Source organism: Clytia hemisphaerica, unplaced genomic scaffold (assembly GCF_902728285.1).
Source record: "Clytia hemisphaerica strain Z4C2 unplaced genomic scaffold, Clytia hemisphaerica genome assembly, whole genome shotgun sequence".
Taxonomy (NCBI): Eukaryota; Metazoa; Cnidaria; class Hydrozoa; order Leptothecata; family Clytiidae; genus Clytia; species Clytia hemisphaerica.
Window position 1 is genome coordinate 619,975 of NW_027104390.1, and position 14,499 is coordinate 634,473.

A 14,499-nucleotide genomic window follows, 5' to 3' on the forward strand; every position below is an offset into this window, starting at 1 on the left:
ACCTTGTTGAAGTAAGGTCATGAATCATTATTAACAAAGGAAAAAGTTTTCCAGACCAGTGTTTTTTTATACGGACTATGGTGGTTAAAATGAAGGCTAAGCTTATGGAAAAAATCTTACGGAATTTTGCCTTTGAATATTAAGTTCCACTTAGACTAGTGAACTATGTCGTTGAAAAGATATAGCATAAACATTATCTATATCGCGGAAAAATATCGATTGAAGGTAAAATCGGGGAATCTGTTTTGTGATGGGAGTTTCCAAATTTCCTATTTTCCTCACTCTCTACGCACAATTTCCCGTGTGAACGTTTTCCTGATTTTACCATTAGCCAGTACCCGGGAATCATAAATAACCGACTTGTTTACAAGTCTAAGTTCCACTAAATTTTTCTCCAAGTTTTCTCTAAACTCTGATGGCAAATATCGCCTGATAGAAACCATACACCCTATTGGACCATATTCAACCCTCTAAAATTTCAATTAAGACCCGCCATGTAAATATCTCTTTAAACCCTAATACTATTTTGATGCAATCTGTTATTTGTGAAAAAAATCAGGCGGGTCGCTCAAGGCTGCGCAACTTTGGTCGGATAGGAGAAAAAGTAGTTTGTTCTGTTTGAATAACTTTTCTCGAGTCTTTTCATGTTCCTTTAGGGAAATGCCTAAAGCCATGATTTCATGTTTGCGACCCCAAACCTTCTTAGACGATCTTAGAAAAAAATGCGCATCGATTCTTTTAAATTAGGTATCTATGGTCTTAGATATCATGTAACTCCACTGGACTATAACTATTTGGAGAAAGCGAAGCCTCAGAAAAAATAAGCATCGATTCTTTTAAATTAGGTATCTATGGTCTTAGATATCACGAACCCCCCTGGACTATGAGGTATTTGGAGAAAGCGAAGCCTCAGAAAAAATAAGCATCGATTCTTTTAAATTAGGTATCTATGGTCTTAGATATCATGTAACTCCACTGGACTATAACTATTTGGAGAAAACGAAGTCTTAGAAAAAAATAAGCATCGATTCTTTTAGATTAGGTATCTATGGTCTTAGATATCACGAACCCCACTGGACTATGAGGTATTTGGAGAAAGCGAAGCCTCAGAAAAAATAAGCATCGATTCTTTTAAATTAGGTATCTATGGTCTTAGATATCATGTAACTCCACTGAACTATAACTATTTGGAGAAAGCGAAGCCTCAGAAAAAATAAGCATCGATTCTTTTAAATTAGGTATCTACGATCTTAGATATCATATATCCCACTGGACTATAACTATTTCGCGAGATAAACTTTCGCGAATGAGCGAATTTAGATTTTTTGCGAGACAAACTTTCACGAAAAAGAGCAAAATTTGCAAAAGTTTATCTGAGTATTGGTTTTCAAAACTTCTCATTCCCGTACCGTTTTTTATAAGAATAATTCCCCACCCGTGTGCATCACTTTATAAGCACATTTCCCGCGTCTTGTGTCTCAGGAAAACCAGACGCTTGCTAGTCTAAAGAGGACATAGCCCTTTCATGCAAAAAATATATACTTAAGTTCCAATTACCTCATTTTGAGAGGAAAAATCTATTTTTTCTTCAAAAAAATCGGGATTCGTGCACATTCATGGTTGCCCATATCTGCACAAAAAAGCTAACAAATCAATCTTGAGAAAAGGTGGCAACAGCTACAGACGAAATTTAGTTGACAAGAGACATCTTTGATCACCGATGGGTTTCATACCTTGCGATCTTAACCTTCTTTCGACGTCATGGCCTCAAAATCAACTTCAAAGAATGGCTATCTGGGGAAAGGATGGTATAACTCAAAAGGCTGGATAATTCATGAAATTTATCAGGTTTATTGTTAATTTAGTTTAGTGGAAATGAGACATCTTTGATCATCGATGGGTTTCAGACCTTGCGATCTCAACCTTCTTTCGGCGTCATGGCCTCAAAATCAACTTCAAAGAATGGCTATCTGGGGAAAGGATGGTATAACTCAAAAGGCTGGATAATTCATGAAATTTATCAGGTTTATTGTTAATTTAGTTTAGTGGAAATGAGACATCTTTGATCATCGATGGGTTTCAGACCTTGCGATCTCAACCTTCTTTCGGCGTCATGGCCTCAAAATCAACTTCAAAGAATGGCTATCTGGGGAAAGGATGGTATAACTCAAAAGGCTGGATAATTCATGAAATTTATCAGGTTTATTGTTAATTTAGTTTAGTGGAAATGAGACATCTTTGATCATCGATGGGTTTCAGACCTTGCGATCTCAACCTTCTTTCGGCGTCATGGCCTCAAAATCAACTTCAAAGAATGGCTATCTGGGGAAAGGATGGTATAACTCAAAAGGCTGGATAATTCATGAAATTTATCAGGTTTATTGTTAATTTAGTTTAGTGGAAATGAGACATCTTTGATCATCGATGGGTTTCAGACCTTGCGATCTCAACCTTCTTTCGGCGTCATGGCCTCAAAATCAACTTCAAAGAATGGCTATCTGGGGAGGAGCGTTTTAATGTTTTCTGATTCCAAAAAGTAGAATTGCACAAGAATTATGTGACGAATAACTTTTTTTTTAACTATTGACATATTAACTATTTACATCTCAATACAGTATAAAGTGCATGAAAATAGTGCTTTAGTTAAAAAATGATTTGAAACCTAAAAACTATGGTTACAAAAGTCTAGTAGAGATGGATGGGATTTTGACCTTTTTCCTGGATTAACATTTATCTTGATAAAACCTATCTAAAAAAGGACATTTCTAGGCATTGCAATTGTTTGTTAATCACAATCAGATCAAAAGTATTGATTCGTCTACCCAGTGAACTGTTATCAGATAGAATGAATTCATGTTTTTTTCCCTCAAAATGAAGCGTGTCTGTAAGGGGTCCCTTAGTTGCAATGGGAATTCAATTGCACGTGTGCAATGATAATGTCATTCCTTTGTTCTTATCGTATTTTAATTGGATATTTTCTCATGCTTGATTGGATTCTTTTGAATTCTCAAAAATTAGTATATGTAATCACATGATAATGAGTGCAATTCGAGAATAATTGCACGAGTGATTTTTTTGTTATTAATTTTCCGAGTCCGAAAGGACGAGGAAAATTCGAAACAAAAAAATCACGTATGTAATTTTCGAGTTGTACGAGTTATTATGTGATTACGAGCTAATCGCACAATGGGTTTCACTACTTTTTCTCAATTAAGGGAGTAAATTACACCGAAAGTTTTACAATTTTCTCTTCTCTCTATGTTTTTCTTTTCTTGTTGTTTATAGATTTTCTTTCTCACAAAATGAATTTCGAATGCAATTAAAACGTTGATGAAAAAGATGAAAAAGAAGTGTCAGCAAAAACATCAAAATCAATTTTGTAAACATTGGCGCTGCATCGAAGAGTGTGATTAACGATTAATTGCTCTCTACAGAATGAAATTAACGATTAATTGCTCTCTTTGAAGGCGCGCCAAATAAGAAAAAATAACTCGTCGTGCGATTATGCACATAATTTGATTATTTTCAATTAGAAATTTCGGGCACTTCGGTCCCCTCAATGCAAATAAGAATTACATAGATTTGATAAAATAGATTTGTAAATATCAATCGTTTTCCAAAACTAAAAATTTCGTAACTGAGAAAAAATACCGTGCAAACATACCCTTATAAAGAGATTTCTATCCACTAATCAGATTTTGAAAAACTGTTTTCACGACCAATAATCGCTTTTAACAAAGGGAATCTGAATAGATGATGAAGGAGCCAAAGTGAGATATTATTCTATCTGATAACAATTCTATGGTCAGTTTCGCCGGTTTTCGCCGGTTTCGCCGGCCCTGGCCAATAATACGAAGAGAGCCAAGAAAGACAATGTTTAAAAATCTCGATTAATCCGAATAAAGAAAAAACCTCTTTTATCATTCTAATTACTCCGAAATAGCACGTTCAATGAAAAATAATACATTTCCATATAAATCAATTCCATGTGAATGAGAGGGTGCTAAAACATTGATATCAACTGACAGTCGAGCCTGTTGGGCAGCTGTCAAAGGCGCTTCAATCCTAGGCAAAACAACTTTTATATCATTTGGCTCGTGCATGGGGTTATCAATGAAGAATTCTTCAAGTGCAGTATTTTCGTCTCTAGCGAAGAGATTCGTCATTGCTGTGGAATTCGAATCTTGATGACGAATACTCTCAGCAATCCAAAGTTGCATCGGTGTTTTGTTGTTCTCGGTTCGAATGCGATGGCAATTGTGTGCATTTCTCCACGTGTCTAAATCGCTCTGGATTCTTGGTAAATATGTGTATTGTAACGCATAGAGATGAATCGGATTTTCCAAATCCAGGATCCCGTGATCTTCCATATGATAAAAAATCTTGTAATACTTTTCAACTACTTTCGTATAAACATCACGCCAAAGGCGCTCGATCCTCTGGTTATGAACCGAACGACCTGAAATTTGGCTTCCTCTTTCTTCACCATTAAAGTACTCCATCAAAGATCGAACGTGTACAAACTCTGATCCTTTATCTAGACGCAAACGACTTGGAATACCATATTCTTTGATTCCTTCGACAAAAAAGTTCAGTGCCGTGCTTGCGAGATTATCGGCAGAGACTTTCAACATCGAAACAAGTCTTGAAAAACCATCAATGCATCCATGTGTGACAAAATTCCATCTAAAAATCGAAATTCTCGAAAATTTTAGCTTCTCTCTGGCGCAAAAACTCGTCCCCAGCCCTCAAAAATTAAAATTTCAAAAAGCGGAAATCAGACATTTGCGGAAGGAACAAGCGTGTCAAATTTCTAGGCTCTCTAGGCTACCCCAAAGTTTTATGTAAATACAAACACTCACAAACCAACAGACAGTCATACGAATAGGAATTCTGAGATTCTAGGTCAAGAATATTGTTGTGTTGAGAATGGCTCCGACGTAGAAAATGTTCAAACGACTCTTATCCCTATAACTCAATACTTTAATAGATGCAAATTTCCCACTTGAAAATCTAATTAAAGAGTGTGTCAACTGTACCTAATCAATTTGTGATGAGTGTCAATATGCCATAGAGAGTTTGGGGTTGGAACACGATACTGCCGTCTTTTGATTGTTTGAGCCCATCTCATAGCAACACCTTCTGGGTCAACTTGGCGCAACAACTCTCTACACTTGTCTCGTTGTAATATAATTCCTTGTCCCTTTAAGTGACTCAATACCTCTTCCGATCCTGAGTTGGGAAATTGTTTATTTATTTCCGTAATCTTTTCTTTCAACTGATCGTGTGTCAATCGACTGTACAATTTTCTTCCCGAGTCTAGGCCAAATCTTTTGCAAGCATTATGCACAGTATTGGGATGTACAACTTTTCCAAGTAAACCATTTTTGGCTATTTCGACGATTGTGTATCTTTGGGAAAGAAGCAACTTTAACCGTTCAGAGTCAATTATGAGTCTTTTGTTGTTCCGATTTCCAACATTTTCCATGTTATTTCTTATAATTTTATTTGCCTATAAAACGTGATAATAGAAATAAAACAAACTATCAATTGAGCAAAGAGTATACAGGGTCTCTGAATCAAGAGCAAAAGGCAAAGGCTTATCTACTAAAATATAATAAGTGAAAAGTCACTACAGGATTGTAGTTATTTATTTGCCGTAGATGCGAAAGAAGTCGATACTTTCAATTTATCATTAACAATTTTCATTTTACACCGTGGATAAATTTTGCCCTATCAAATAAAATTACGTTATAAACAACTCAAGTCTATCATCTCTATCAAGCAACAAAACTTTTTGTGAATTTCGCGAGTTTTAAATTTTGATCAAATGCGAAAAAAGTTTATTTCGCGAAAAATAATTATCAATAAGCTCATTCAATAAAGTTTATTTTCTTGGAAAAGAAAATTTTTCAAATTTAGGACGTTAATGTTACGACTTAAACCTGTAGCTGTACATAACCCGATCCAGAAAAAATCTTTAAGCGTATAATTCTTATTTGGTTGTAAAATAACCTCTTGCGTAACATCGCTAATACACCTTTTCGACCGTAGCCGCCGAGTGCGCGTATTTTTCAAGAGATTTGTGCAATGCAGGAGTGAAAAGGTTGTAAACCTCTGCATTCAACGAGCAAAAACATTATTCGCGGCACCCGTGCGACTACGGTCAAAAAAGGTGTGACAATGGATAACATTTTAAACGAAGAACTTAATTTTGATATATCATAAATATTAAATCCACGTAAATATTTACGATATATCAAAATGAAGTTCTTCATTTAAAACATTATCCATTGTCACCACTAACTCATCCTCTGCCCAGTGATTTGGAAAAGTTACCGAAAATGAACAAGTGTGCACTTTCGGAACTTTGCTCTCCAAATCGTCAAAAAAAAAAAAAAACTTTCTCCAGTGGAAGAATATCACTTCCTGTCAAGAGTTTCAACAGCTTAACCAGTTTTTCATCAATTAATCCTTCGACATACTTTTTCCACGCTTTCCATGTTGATGTTAAAGCGTTCAACGCATTGGTACTGAAACATTCCAAAAGTTTAGCTGGGGTGATGATTTTGTTCCTTTCGATAATTTCGTTGATCTTTGTCATCGAATCAAAATTATTTGGAAGGATGAGCTGCTTAAATACTTCCCTCATCGATGTGATGGCAAACCATGGACGCTGGATTAGATCAGCGTGTGCAATGTCATGCAGAACATCTGGCATCGCAGCTACTGCCATTGGATTTGCAGGACATTCACAACGTGTCATCATGTCTATCAGGCCATCCATGTTTTGCCCATCAAACAGCTCACCCCTCAAATCAAAAAGTGCCTGTTGAAGATCATTTCCAGTCGGTGTCTGTCCAAAGAATACCTGTTGTATACTGACTTTGGACAGACGTGCTGGAAAGCAGTTGTAAATAAGTCCATAGGCCAGAACACGGGCAATCACCTTCCATTTTTCTGAGCTGAACCCAAACCGAAAAGTTATGCATTTGGTCTTTTCGGGACCCTCGCAACATTCAGTATAAAACTCTTTGATAAATAAGGTTAAAACCTCTTTGGTCACTCCGTCCCCAACACCTCTTTCAACATTCCCGTCTTTGTCTATTATTCGAAAATAATAATAACTTTCGGTAAATATTTTGTTTGTTTGGAAATGACGCAACATATCATGGAAAACATGATTACGCCGAATTAGGCAATCGACGTACTCTACACCGAAGTCAAGTTGACGGTTGCGGAGAATGATTCGAACTAAAAAAGACAAAAAATCAAACTATAGAATGCTACTTCCTATCTATTTTCAGCAATTAACAGTGGCTAATATATATAACGAGGCTCCTCTAGCGATCTGCGTGAACACATGAATTGCACTTTTTTCTGTAGTGAATACGTGAAATGGAATCAATGTGTGAAAGGCGATGTTTGCGTGAACGTAAAACAAGACTTTTTCAATATTTCATACCTTTGGTGAACCCCCCCTCCCCCAAGCGGTGACCCAAATCACACGATCATCCGAATATTCAGTCTCTTTCACGTATAAAAAATGACCCAATCACGCCAACACGCAAAAAGCTATGGGATTTGCACAAGTTTGAAGAAGTGTATGATTTTGCACAAAATCTACATTTTAGATAACAGAATTATAACCAAACAAACCTTATGAGTTAATTCCAGGGGCAGGGGGAGGGGCAGCAAAATGGTCCTAAACTTTTAAAGCTTAATTGAAATACTTTTTCATTAATTGTGGAAAATAAATGTCAACTTACCAGGGTTCGTTAAAGTTTCAGTTTGAGTAGCTGATGGCAAGCGTACCACGGAGTTCAATGCTAAAATAAAAAAATAATAGTCATATTTAAAATCCTACAGTGGATATATCGTTTTAAAAAGCCGTTTACACTCAATTTATCAATATATATAGCCCAAATCAATAGGAAATTGAGAATACGGTATTGTATGAATGTATTAAAATGTACTAGCCGGTACCCGGCGTCGCACGCCGGTTTAGCTGTTTGCTGAACGCATTTAAAGTGCTTTGAGATGTTGGGAAGGTGGCTTAAACACGATGAAATCAAAATTAAAGGGAAGAATTCTCTTCAAAGTTTGACTCTATCCCTCCCGGGTGACGTATCTTTTAACCATATTTTGAAAAAGATTTTTGTGGCAAAAATGATCAGAAAACAGAAAAGGCGATACCGGCGACCAGCGACGTCCGAGACGGCTCTGCAATTAGATTTTTTTTCTAGCTAAGCTCCCGTTATATTTGCCGTAGTTCTTGATGTTTAGGAAAACTTCAAGATAAGCGGTGTGAAATAATAGACATGACACGCGATTCGTCGAAAAAAAGGCAGCCCGGGGGAGATGGTACTTAGGCAAGAGAAGGGTATGGGTATGTGCCGGTCTTAAGGGTGCCTTTCTTGAAACATTGGAAAATCAAACTTCAGTCCCACTAAGAATTGGAAAAATAGGAAAATTTCAACTTTTTGCCCCCAGAAAGATAGAAATTTGGTCAAATTAGTTCCAAAAAGTGAAGTAAAATTCACACATTTTCCCTTGTTTCTTCTCCACCTTATTCTGCTAAGGGTCCGAGGGGCAGGGCCGAAAGTCAGCTCGCAACCATAGCCCCCCCCTGGAAGATAGATAGCGCAATTTTATGTTTCTTTTTATAATATAACTTCGTCATAACTTCAATAATTTTTCAAATTCAACAATGACTTAGATTTACAGCAAAATAATTATCGACATACATGTTTAAAGGTCCCTTTTTACGAAGAAAGAATTCTAGTTTTTACCGCCTTTTGAATGTATTTTTAATGTTGCTGTGTTGTTCTAACAAACTTGTTATGTGATTCCTGTGTTTTATTTTATATTTGTTCTTTTCTTTAACATAATAGATTCTTTTTAAAAGATTTTCTTTTGTTTTGAAAAGAATTCGAATGTCTCAAATCAAATAAGGTCGTTAAAGTCTGTCCAGATATAATTGGCAGTGGAAACAAGAATGCCTGTAACTTTTGATAGTCAAATATGATTATAGAAATTTTTGGCCCAGCGCTAAGCGTAGGCCTTTCATTTGCAATTTTCTGTCTGTTGTCTGTCCGTTGTCCGTGTGTCACTTTAGGCAGAAACGGCGCTTAAAACCAGTACCACACTTTTTAATTTTGCCGTCTGGAGAGGGAAAAGCTTGTTAAAGTCGGATACTGGCTATAAAAGATATATTTTCTGATTCCGCGCTCCTTTAAAACAATTTTCAAAACAAAACAAGATGGCGGTCGAAGCGAGGAGGTTAATTCATACTTTCTTGAACATTTTCTTTGCTTTAGTGGTCAAGAGACTTTCAAACCAAAGAAATTTTGTAATTGTTTTTCTTTATAAACCTTTTTCAACATTCTGCCATATCTTATAGTCTTGGCTCAAGTTTTCATAAAGTTTTATGAGTAAAAATTCTACCTTGAATCACTTTCATTTTTAGTTTCTTGTTTTCAAAAAGACTTTATAAATTTTTAGGAAATAATGGCTTCTGATATAGAAATAAATAAACTGAAATGCAGCTGATGTGTAAGATTGAATAAGATTAAAACTTTTTTCTTGATGCTACATAAGAAAACAGTCACTTCTGGATCTGTCGCTGTTCAGGCTGTTAACAAAACCACGGTGGTCAGTGGTGGGACGTGGTATGATTTTCAAACTCAACACATAATTATTTCAAGTAAACTGATTCTGGAATTTGGTAATGGACACTAAAATGGAGCCCATATGTGTAAATTGGAACAAGATTGGAACTTTTTCCATGATGCTACGCGTGAAAATGGTTATTTCTGGATCTGTCTCGTTTGGTGATTGGTGGCTTGATTTGTCAAACTCGACACATAATTATTTCAAATAAGTTGATTATGGAATCATGTTAATGGAGACTGAAATGCAGCTCATGTGTAAATTTGAAGAAGATTGGGACTTTTTTCATGATTCTACACGTATATTAAATAAAATAGTCATTTCTGGATCTGTCGCATTAAACGATCGGTGGCTTGATTTTTCAAACTCGACTCACATATTTATTGGCCCAGCCGCGCAGCGCAAGTGGGCCTTTAAAAAGCAACTGAACGAAAAGATTTTGGCTTTGTCGGAGCCTATGCGCACAATAGATTAACAAGTCCAGTAGTCCAGGCTAAACCAGCGGCCGATTTAGAATTTTTGCCTCGCCTACCCGCACGATGTTTGACCTACTCTTATATTGGATTGAATTGGTTGTAAAGTCAAATTTCATTCTCTTTATGGCAAAGTATTTTTTAGGTCAGGGAGCAAGTGAAGTGAGAGCATTTGGATGTTGGAGTTTTATATTTCAAGCTTGACAGAGACTTTTTTCAAGTAAACTTATGTTGTAATTCATTAAATGATAATAAAATGCAGCTCATGTGTAAATTTGAATAAGTTTGGAATGTTTTTCATGATGCTACCCGTGAAGATGGTTTGTTTGGATTTTATCGCTCTAAACGGTCGGTGGCTGGATTTTTTAAACCTGACAGAGAATTTTTCAAGTAAATTTATGCTGTAACTCATTAAAGGATACTAAAATGCAGCTAAAGTGTAAATTTGAATAAGTTTGGAATGTTCTTCATGTTCCTACCCGTGAAAATGGTCAATTTTGGATTTATTACTCTAAATAAACTAAAACGGTCGGTGGTTGGATTTTTCAAACCTGACAGAGAATTTTTTCAAGTAAACTTACGCTGTAACTCATTAAAGGATACTAAAATACAGCTCATGTGTAAATTTGAATAAGTTTGGAATGTTTTTCATGATGCAACCCGTGAAAATGGACAATTTTGGATCTATTGCTCTAAACAGTCGGTGGCTGGATTTTTCAAACCTGACAGAGAATTTTTTCAAGTAAACTTATGTTGTAATTCATTAAAGGATACTAAAATACAGCTCATGTGTAAATTTGAATAAGTTTGGAATGTTTTTCATGATGCTACGGGTTAAATCGATATTTCTGAACTTTGACGGTCAACATTTGACATTTGAAGTTTGTGAATTTATTTAAACCGATTTTTTCTTTCATACTAGTAACAAAAACATAAAGCAAATCTATTATATACATATATTGCGTATCATTTATCATTGCTGACCTTCCCCTGACCTTCCAGCGCAGCTGGTTTCTTTCTTTTCATTTTTCACTTTTTTAACTTTTTGAATGTTCAATGTTCCGTATTTCAATCTCTGCCGAAAATGTGCATTAGGATTCTAAGACTCGATGTTTCCTTTAAACCCTAAAATTGCAAAAATACGATTCCGCAAACATTGATTCTCTCAAGGTACCCGTTACAAACGACATTTGGTTATTGCCACGTCAGCTGGGCCTTCACGCCGCTTCGGCTTCTTGTTTTTGCTTGTTTTAGAGAATCAAAAGCGCTATATTTGAATGTATTTTTGGTTGAAAAATTCGTGATTTTTAGCGGTTAAATTTGCGATTGCAAAAATTGTGCTTTTTTCTACTAATGCTATAACGTTCATTTTTACACCAGTGGTAGTTCAACCTTAGGTGAAGAAGTCTGTTAAATTTCAAAGCAAACAGAAAAGTCCCTCGGAAGATACGGGACCCAAAATACCCCTTGGTAGCACTTTTCTGTGTAATATCAAATATCCAACTTATTACTAAAAACGGGGGTTATGTTATCTTTTTTGAACAGTGCAATTAAAAGTTAGAAAATGTTAAGTGTTGGTGCATTGGTATTATTGGTATCATTGGTATCATTGATTATTTCGAAACGAAGTGAAATCACAGTATAATTGTTTTTATTGAAAAGAAAAGCATGAACTTATGATATTGTCCTTGTTATTTTTAAGTCATTAAAGAACTTTGCTAATTCCCAAAACACTAAACACAGTTTGGCTATGAGGTCATTAAAGAGATCGTAAAATGTGTTATGGTCGAAAAACTGTTTTATAAATCATATCACTACCCCCGTTTTTAGTAATAAGTTGGAGATTTGATATTTCACAGAAAAGTGCTACCAAGGAGTATTTCGGGTCCCATATCTTACGAAGGACTTTTCTGTTTGGCTTGAAATTTAACAATCCTCTTAACCTAAGTTTGAACTACCACTGGTGTAAAAATGAGCGTTATAGCATTAGTAGAAAAAAAGCACAATTTTTGCAATCGCAAATTTAACCGCTAAAAATCGCGAATTGATCAACCAAAAATACATTCAAATATAGCGCTTTTGATTCTCTAAAAAAAGCAAAAAAATTTCCGTAATCATATTTGACTATCAAAAGTTACAGGCATTCTTGTTTCCACTGCCAATTATATCTGGACAGACTTTAATTACTTTACATTCGAAAACATAAAACAAAAAAAAAGAAAGAAAAAAAAAGAAAAAGTCTAATTTATCAATCAAAACAAAGTCTTTATAAAACGGCGCGAATCTGATTTAACACATTTGTGGAGCAAGAAGCAAAAGTCATCTTTTAAAAGAGCAAAAATATTGCGTACGGAGAAAACGAAAGTAGAACACACAGAAAACAAAATGACATACACAGTACCAGTAATAATATATAGATTAATCAAATTGAGACTCTAGTTCAAATCTAAAGAACATTTTAACGTGGTTGTATCTGCTATTTTCAAAATTCTGGACTTCCTGTCAACATTGTGATAATACCCATATCCTAAATGAGGCAACCCAGGCAATTTACGTGATGGCGTGATTAGAATTTTGAGCGTGGTCGCGATTTGGCAAAACTTTGGAGCGTGATGCGTGATTTGAAATTTTTTTTGCATATAGTCAAAATTGCGGGATGAGCTGCGATTTGGCGATTTTTCGTGAGTTGCGATCGACACTGAATTTGAATCCACTTTTTTTGTAATTTTTGCTGTTTTTTAAATGTCTCCATTTTACTCATTATTTATGAACATGTCCTTATATTTTAAAGCTTCGATTGACTTTTTTTAAGTTTTCCTTCTGAAATACCAAATGTATACTGTGTGCTTTTAAAGTTGTTTTTCATTGTTTCAATAGCCTTATGTTCATTGTTTATTATCCATCACTCCTTTTTGCATCTATATACCCTTTTATGTATTTTCTAGTTATAAATTCAATTGCTGAATATTTTTTCTCCCAAGAATAATGAAAATTTATTGTTATTTGTTTGCTGATATAAAAGATAGGAAGGGTAACATCTCGATTGATTGTTAGGAAAAAACTCTAATCTGATAGGACGCACCAAAACGAAATAAGATACAGATACAAGCCAATTTTTTACTGTTCCGGACCACATTCAGTTACAGAGGAAATATTTATCCACATCTTTGTGGCTCTTGTTTTATTCATGAATTTTGAATTGAGGCTGAAATTATTATTCACTTCTTAAGCTTTCAGACTTGTTCAGTTTTGTGATCTGTTGGCTTATTTTTTGCTCATTTCTATTTGGTCCTAATTAAGTTTTTAGGGTTTTAGCATTCTAAACATCATTCTTGTATAAAAAATAAAATTTCCTAAAAAGCACTCTAAAGTGGTGACATTTAGTGACAGCTACGGCTAGTAAAATCAACTTACTTGAAACAGGGATCGCCGGATGCTGAATTGCTGCTACGGATGAGTGAGATGCTAAAAATGACAAAGATATTACATTTTAAAAAGCCGTTTACGGTCAATATCTAGCTCAAATCTATAGAATATTAAGAACACAGTATTGTATGACTGTTTATATATCAACATTCTAAAATCAACTTACTTGAAACAGGGATCGCCGGATTCTGAATTGCTGCTACGGATGAGTGAGATGCTAAAAATGACAAAGATATTACATTTTAAAAAGCCGTTTACGGTCAATATCTAGCTCAAATCTATAGAATATTAAGAGCACGGTATACTATGACTGTTTATATATCAACATTCTAAAACCAACTTACTTGAAACAGGGATCGCCGGATGCTGAATTGCTGCTACGGATGAGTGAGATGCTAAAATGACAAAGATATTACATTTTAAAAAGCCGTTTACGGTCAATATCTAGTTCAAATCTATAGAGTATTAAGAACACGGTATTGTATGACTGTTTGTATATAAACATTCTAAAATCAACTTACTTGAAACAGGGATCGCCGGATGCTGAATTGCTGCTACGGATGAGTGAGATGCTAAAAATGACAAAGGTATTATATTTTAAAAAGCCGTTTACGGTCAATATCTAGCTCAAATCTATAGAATATTAAGAACACAGTATTGTATGACTGTTTATATATCAACATTCTAAAACCAACTTACTTGAAACAGGGATCGCCGGATGCTGAATTGCTGCTACGGATGAGTGAGATGCTAAAAATGACAAAGGTATTACATTTTAAAAAGCCGTTTACGGTCAATATCTAGCTCAAATCTATAGAATATTAAGAACACGGTATTGTATGACTGTTTGTATACCAACATTCTAAAACCAACTTACTTGAAACAGGGATCGCCGGATGCTGAATTGCTGCTACGGATGAGTGAGATG

The 14,499-nt window shown here is 35.2% G+C and overlaps 2 protein-coding genes across 2 annotated transcripts; both read right to left on the minus strand.

Annotated features, from left to right (window-relative positions):
- Window positions 1-2,629: 2,629 nt before the first annotated feature.
- LOC136819782 (uncharacterized) lies at window positions 2,630-5,514 on the minus strand. The gene is made up of 2 exons (XM_067076024.1): window positions 5,040-5,514; window positions 2,630-4,686 (listed from the first exon to the last, which is right to left on the minus strand). The coding sequence occupies exons 1-2, from the start codon at window positions 5,486-5,488 to the stop codon at window positions 3,930-3,932; spliced, it is 1,206 nt and encodes a 401-aa protein (XP_066932125.1). The 5' UTR covers window positions 5,489-5,514; the 3' UTR covers window positions 2,630-3,929.
- Window positions 5,515-6,351: 837 nt separating this feature from the next.
- On the minus strand, window positions 6,352-14,432 carry LOC136819745 (uncharacterized). Its single transcript, XM_067075989.1, has 7 exons — window positions 14,363-14,432; window positions 14,093-14,143; window positions 13,916-13,966; window positions 13,738-13,788; window positions 13,560-13,610; window positions 7,770-7,829; window positions 6,352-7,254 (listed from the first exon to the last, which is right to left on the minus strand). Exons 1-7 carry the CDS (start codon window positions 14,430-14,432, stop codon window positions 6,386-6,388), a joined length of 1,203 nt encoding a protein of 400 aa, XP_066932090.1. The 3' UTR covers window positions 6,352-6,385.
- Between the last annotated feature and the right edge of the window lie 67 nt (window positions 14,433-14,499).

Coding starts and splice junctions, on each gene's coding strand:
- LOC136819782 (XM_067076024.1), bottom strand. CDS start 5,488: ATGGAAAATGTTGGAAATCGGAACAACAAAAGACTCATAATTGACTCT. Junction 4,687..5,039: donor ACTCATCACAAATTGATTAG/GTACAGTTGACA, acceptor TTCGATTTTTAG/ATGGAATTTTGTCACACATG.
- LOC136819745 (XM_067075989.1), bottom strand. CDS start 14,432: ATGTTGGTATACAAACAGTCATACAATACCGTGTTCTTAATATTCTAT. Junction 14,144..14,362: donor ATTTGAGCTAGATATTGACC/GTAAACGGCTTT, acceptor TGTCATTTTTAG/CATCTCACTCATCCGTAGCA. Junction 7,830..13,559: donor TCCGGCGATCCCTGTTTCAA/GTAAGTTGATTT, acceptor TTTTTATTTTAG/CATTGAACTCCGTGGTACGC.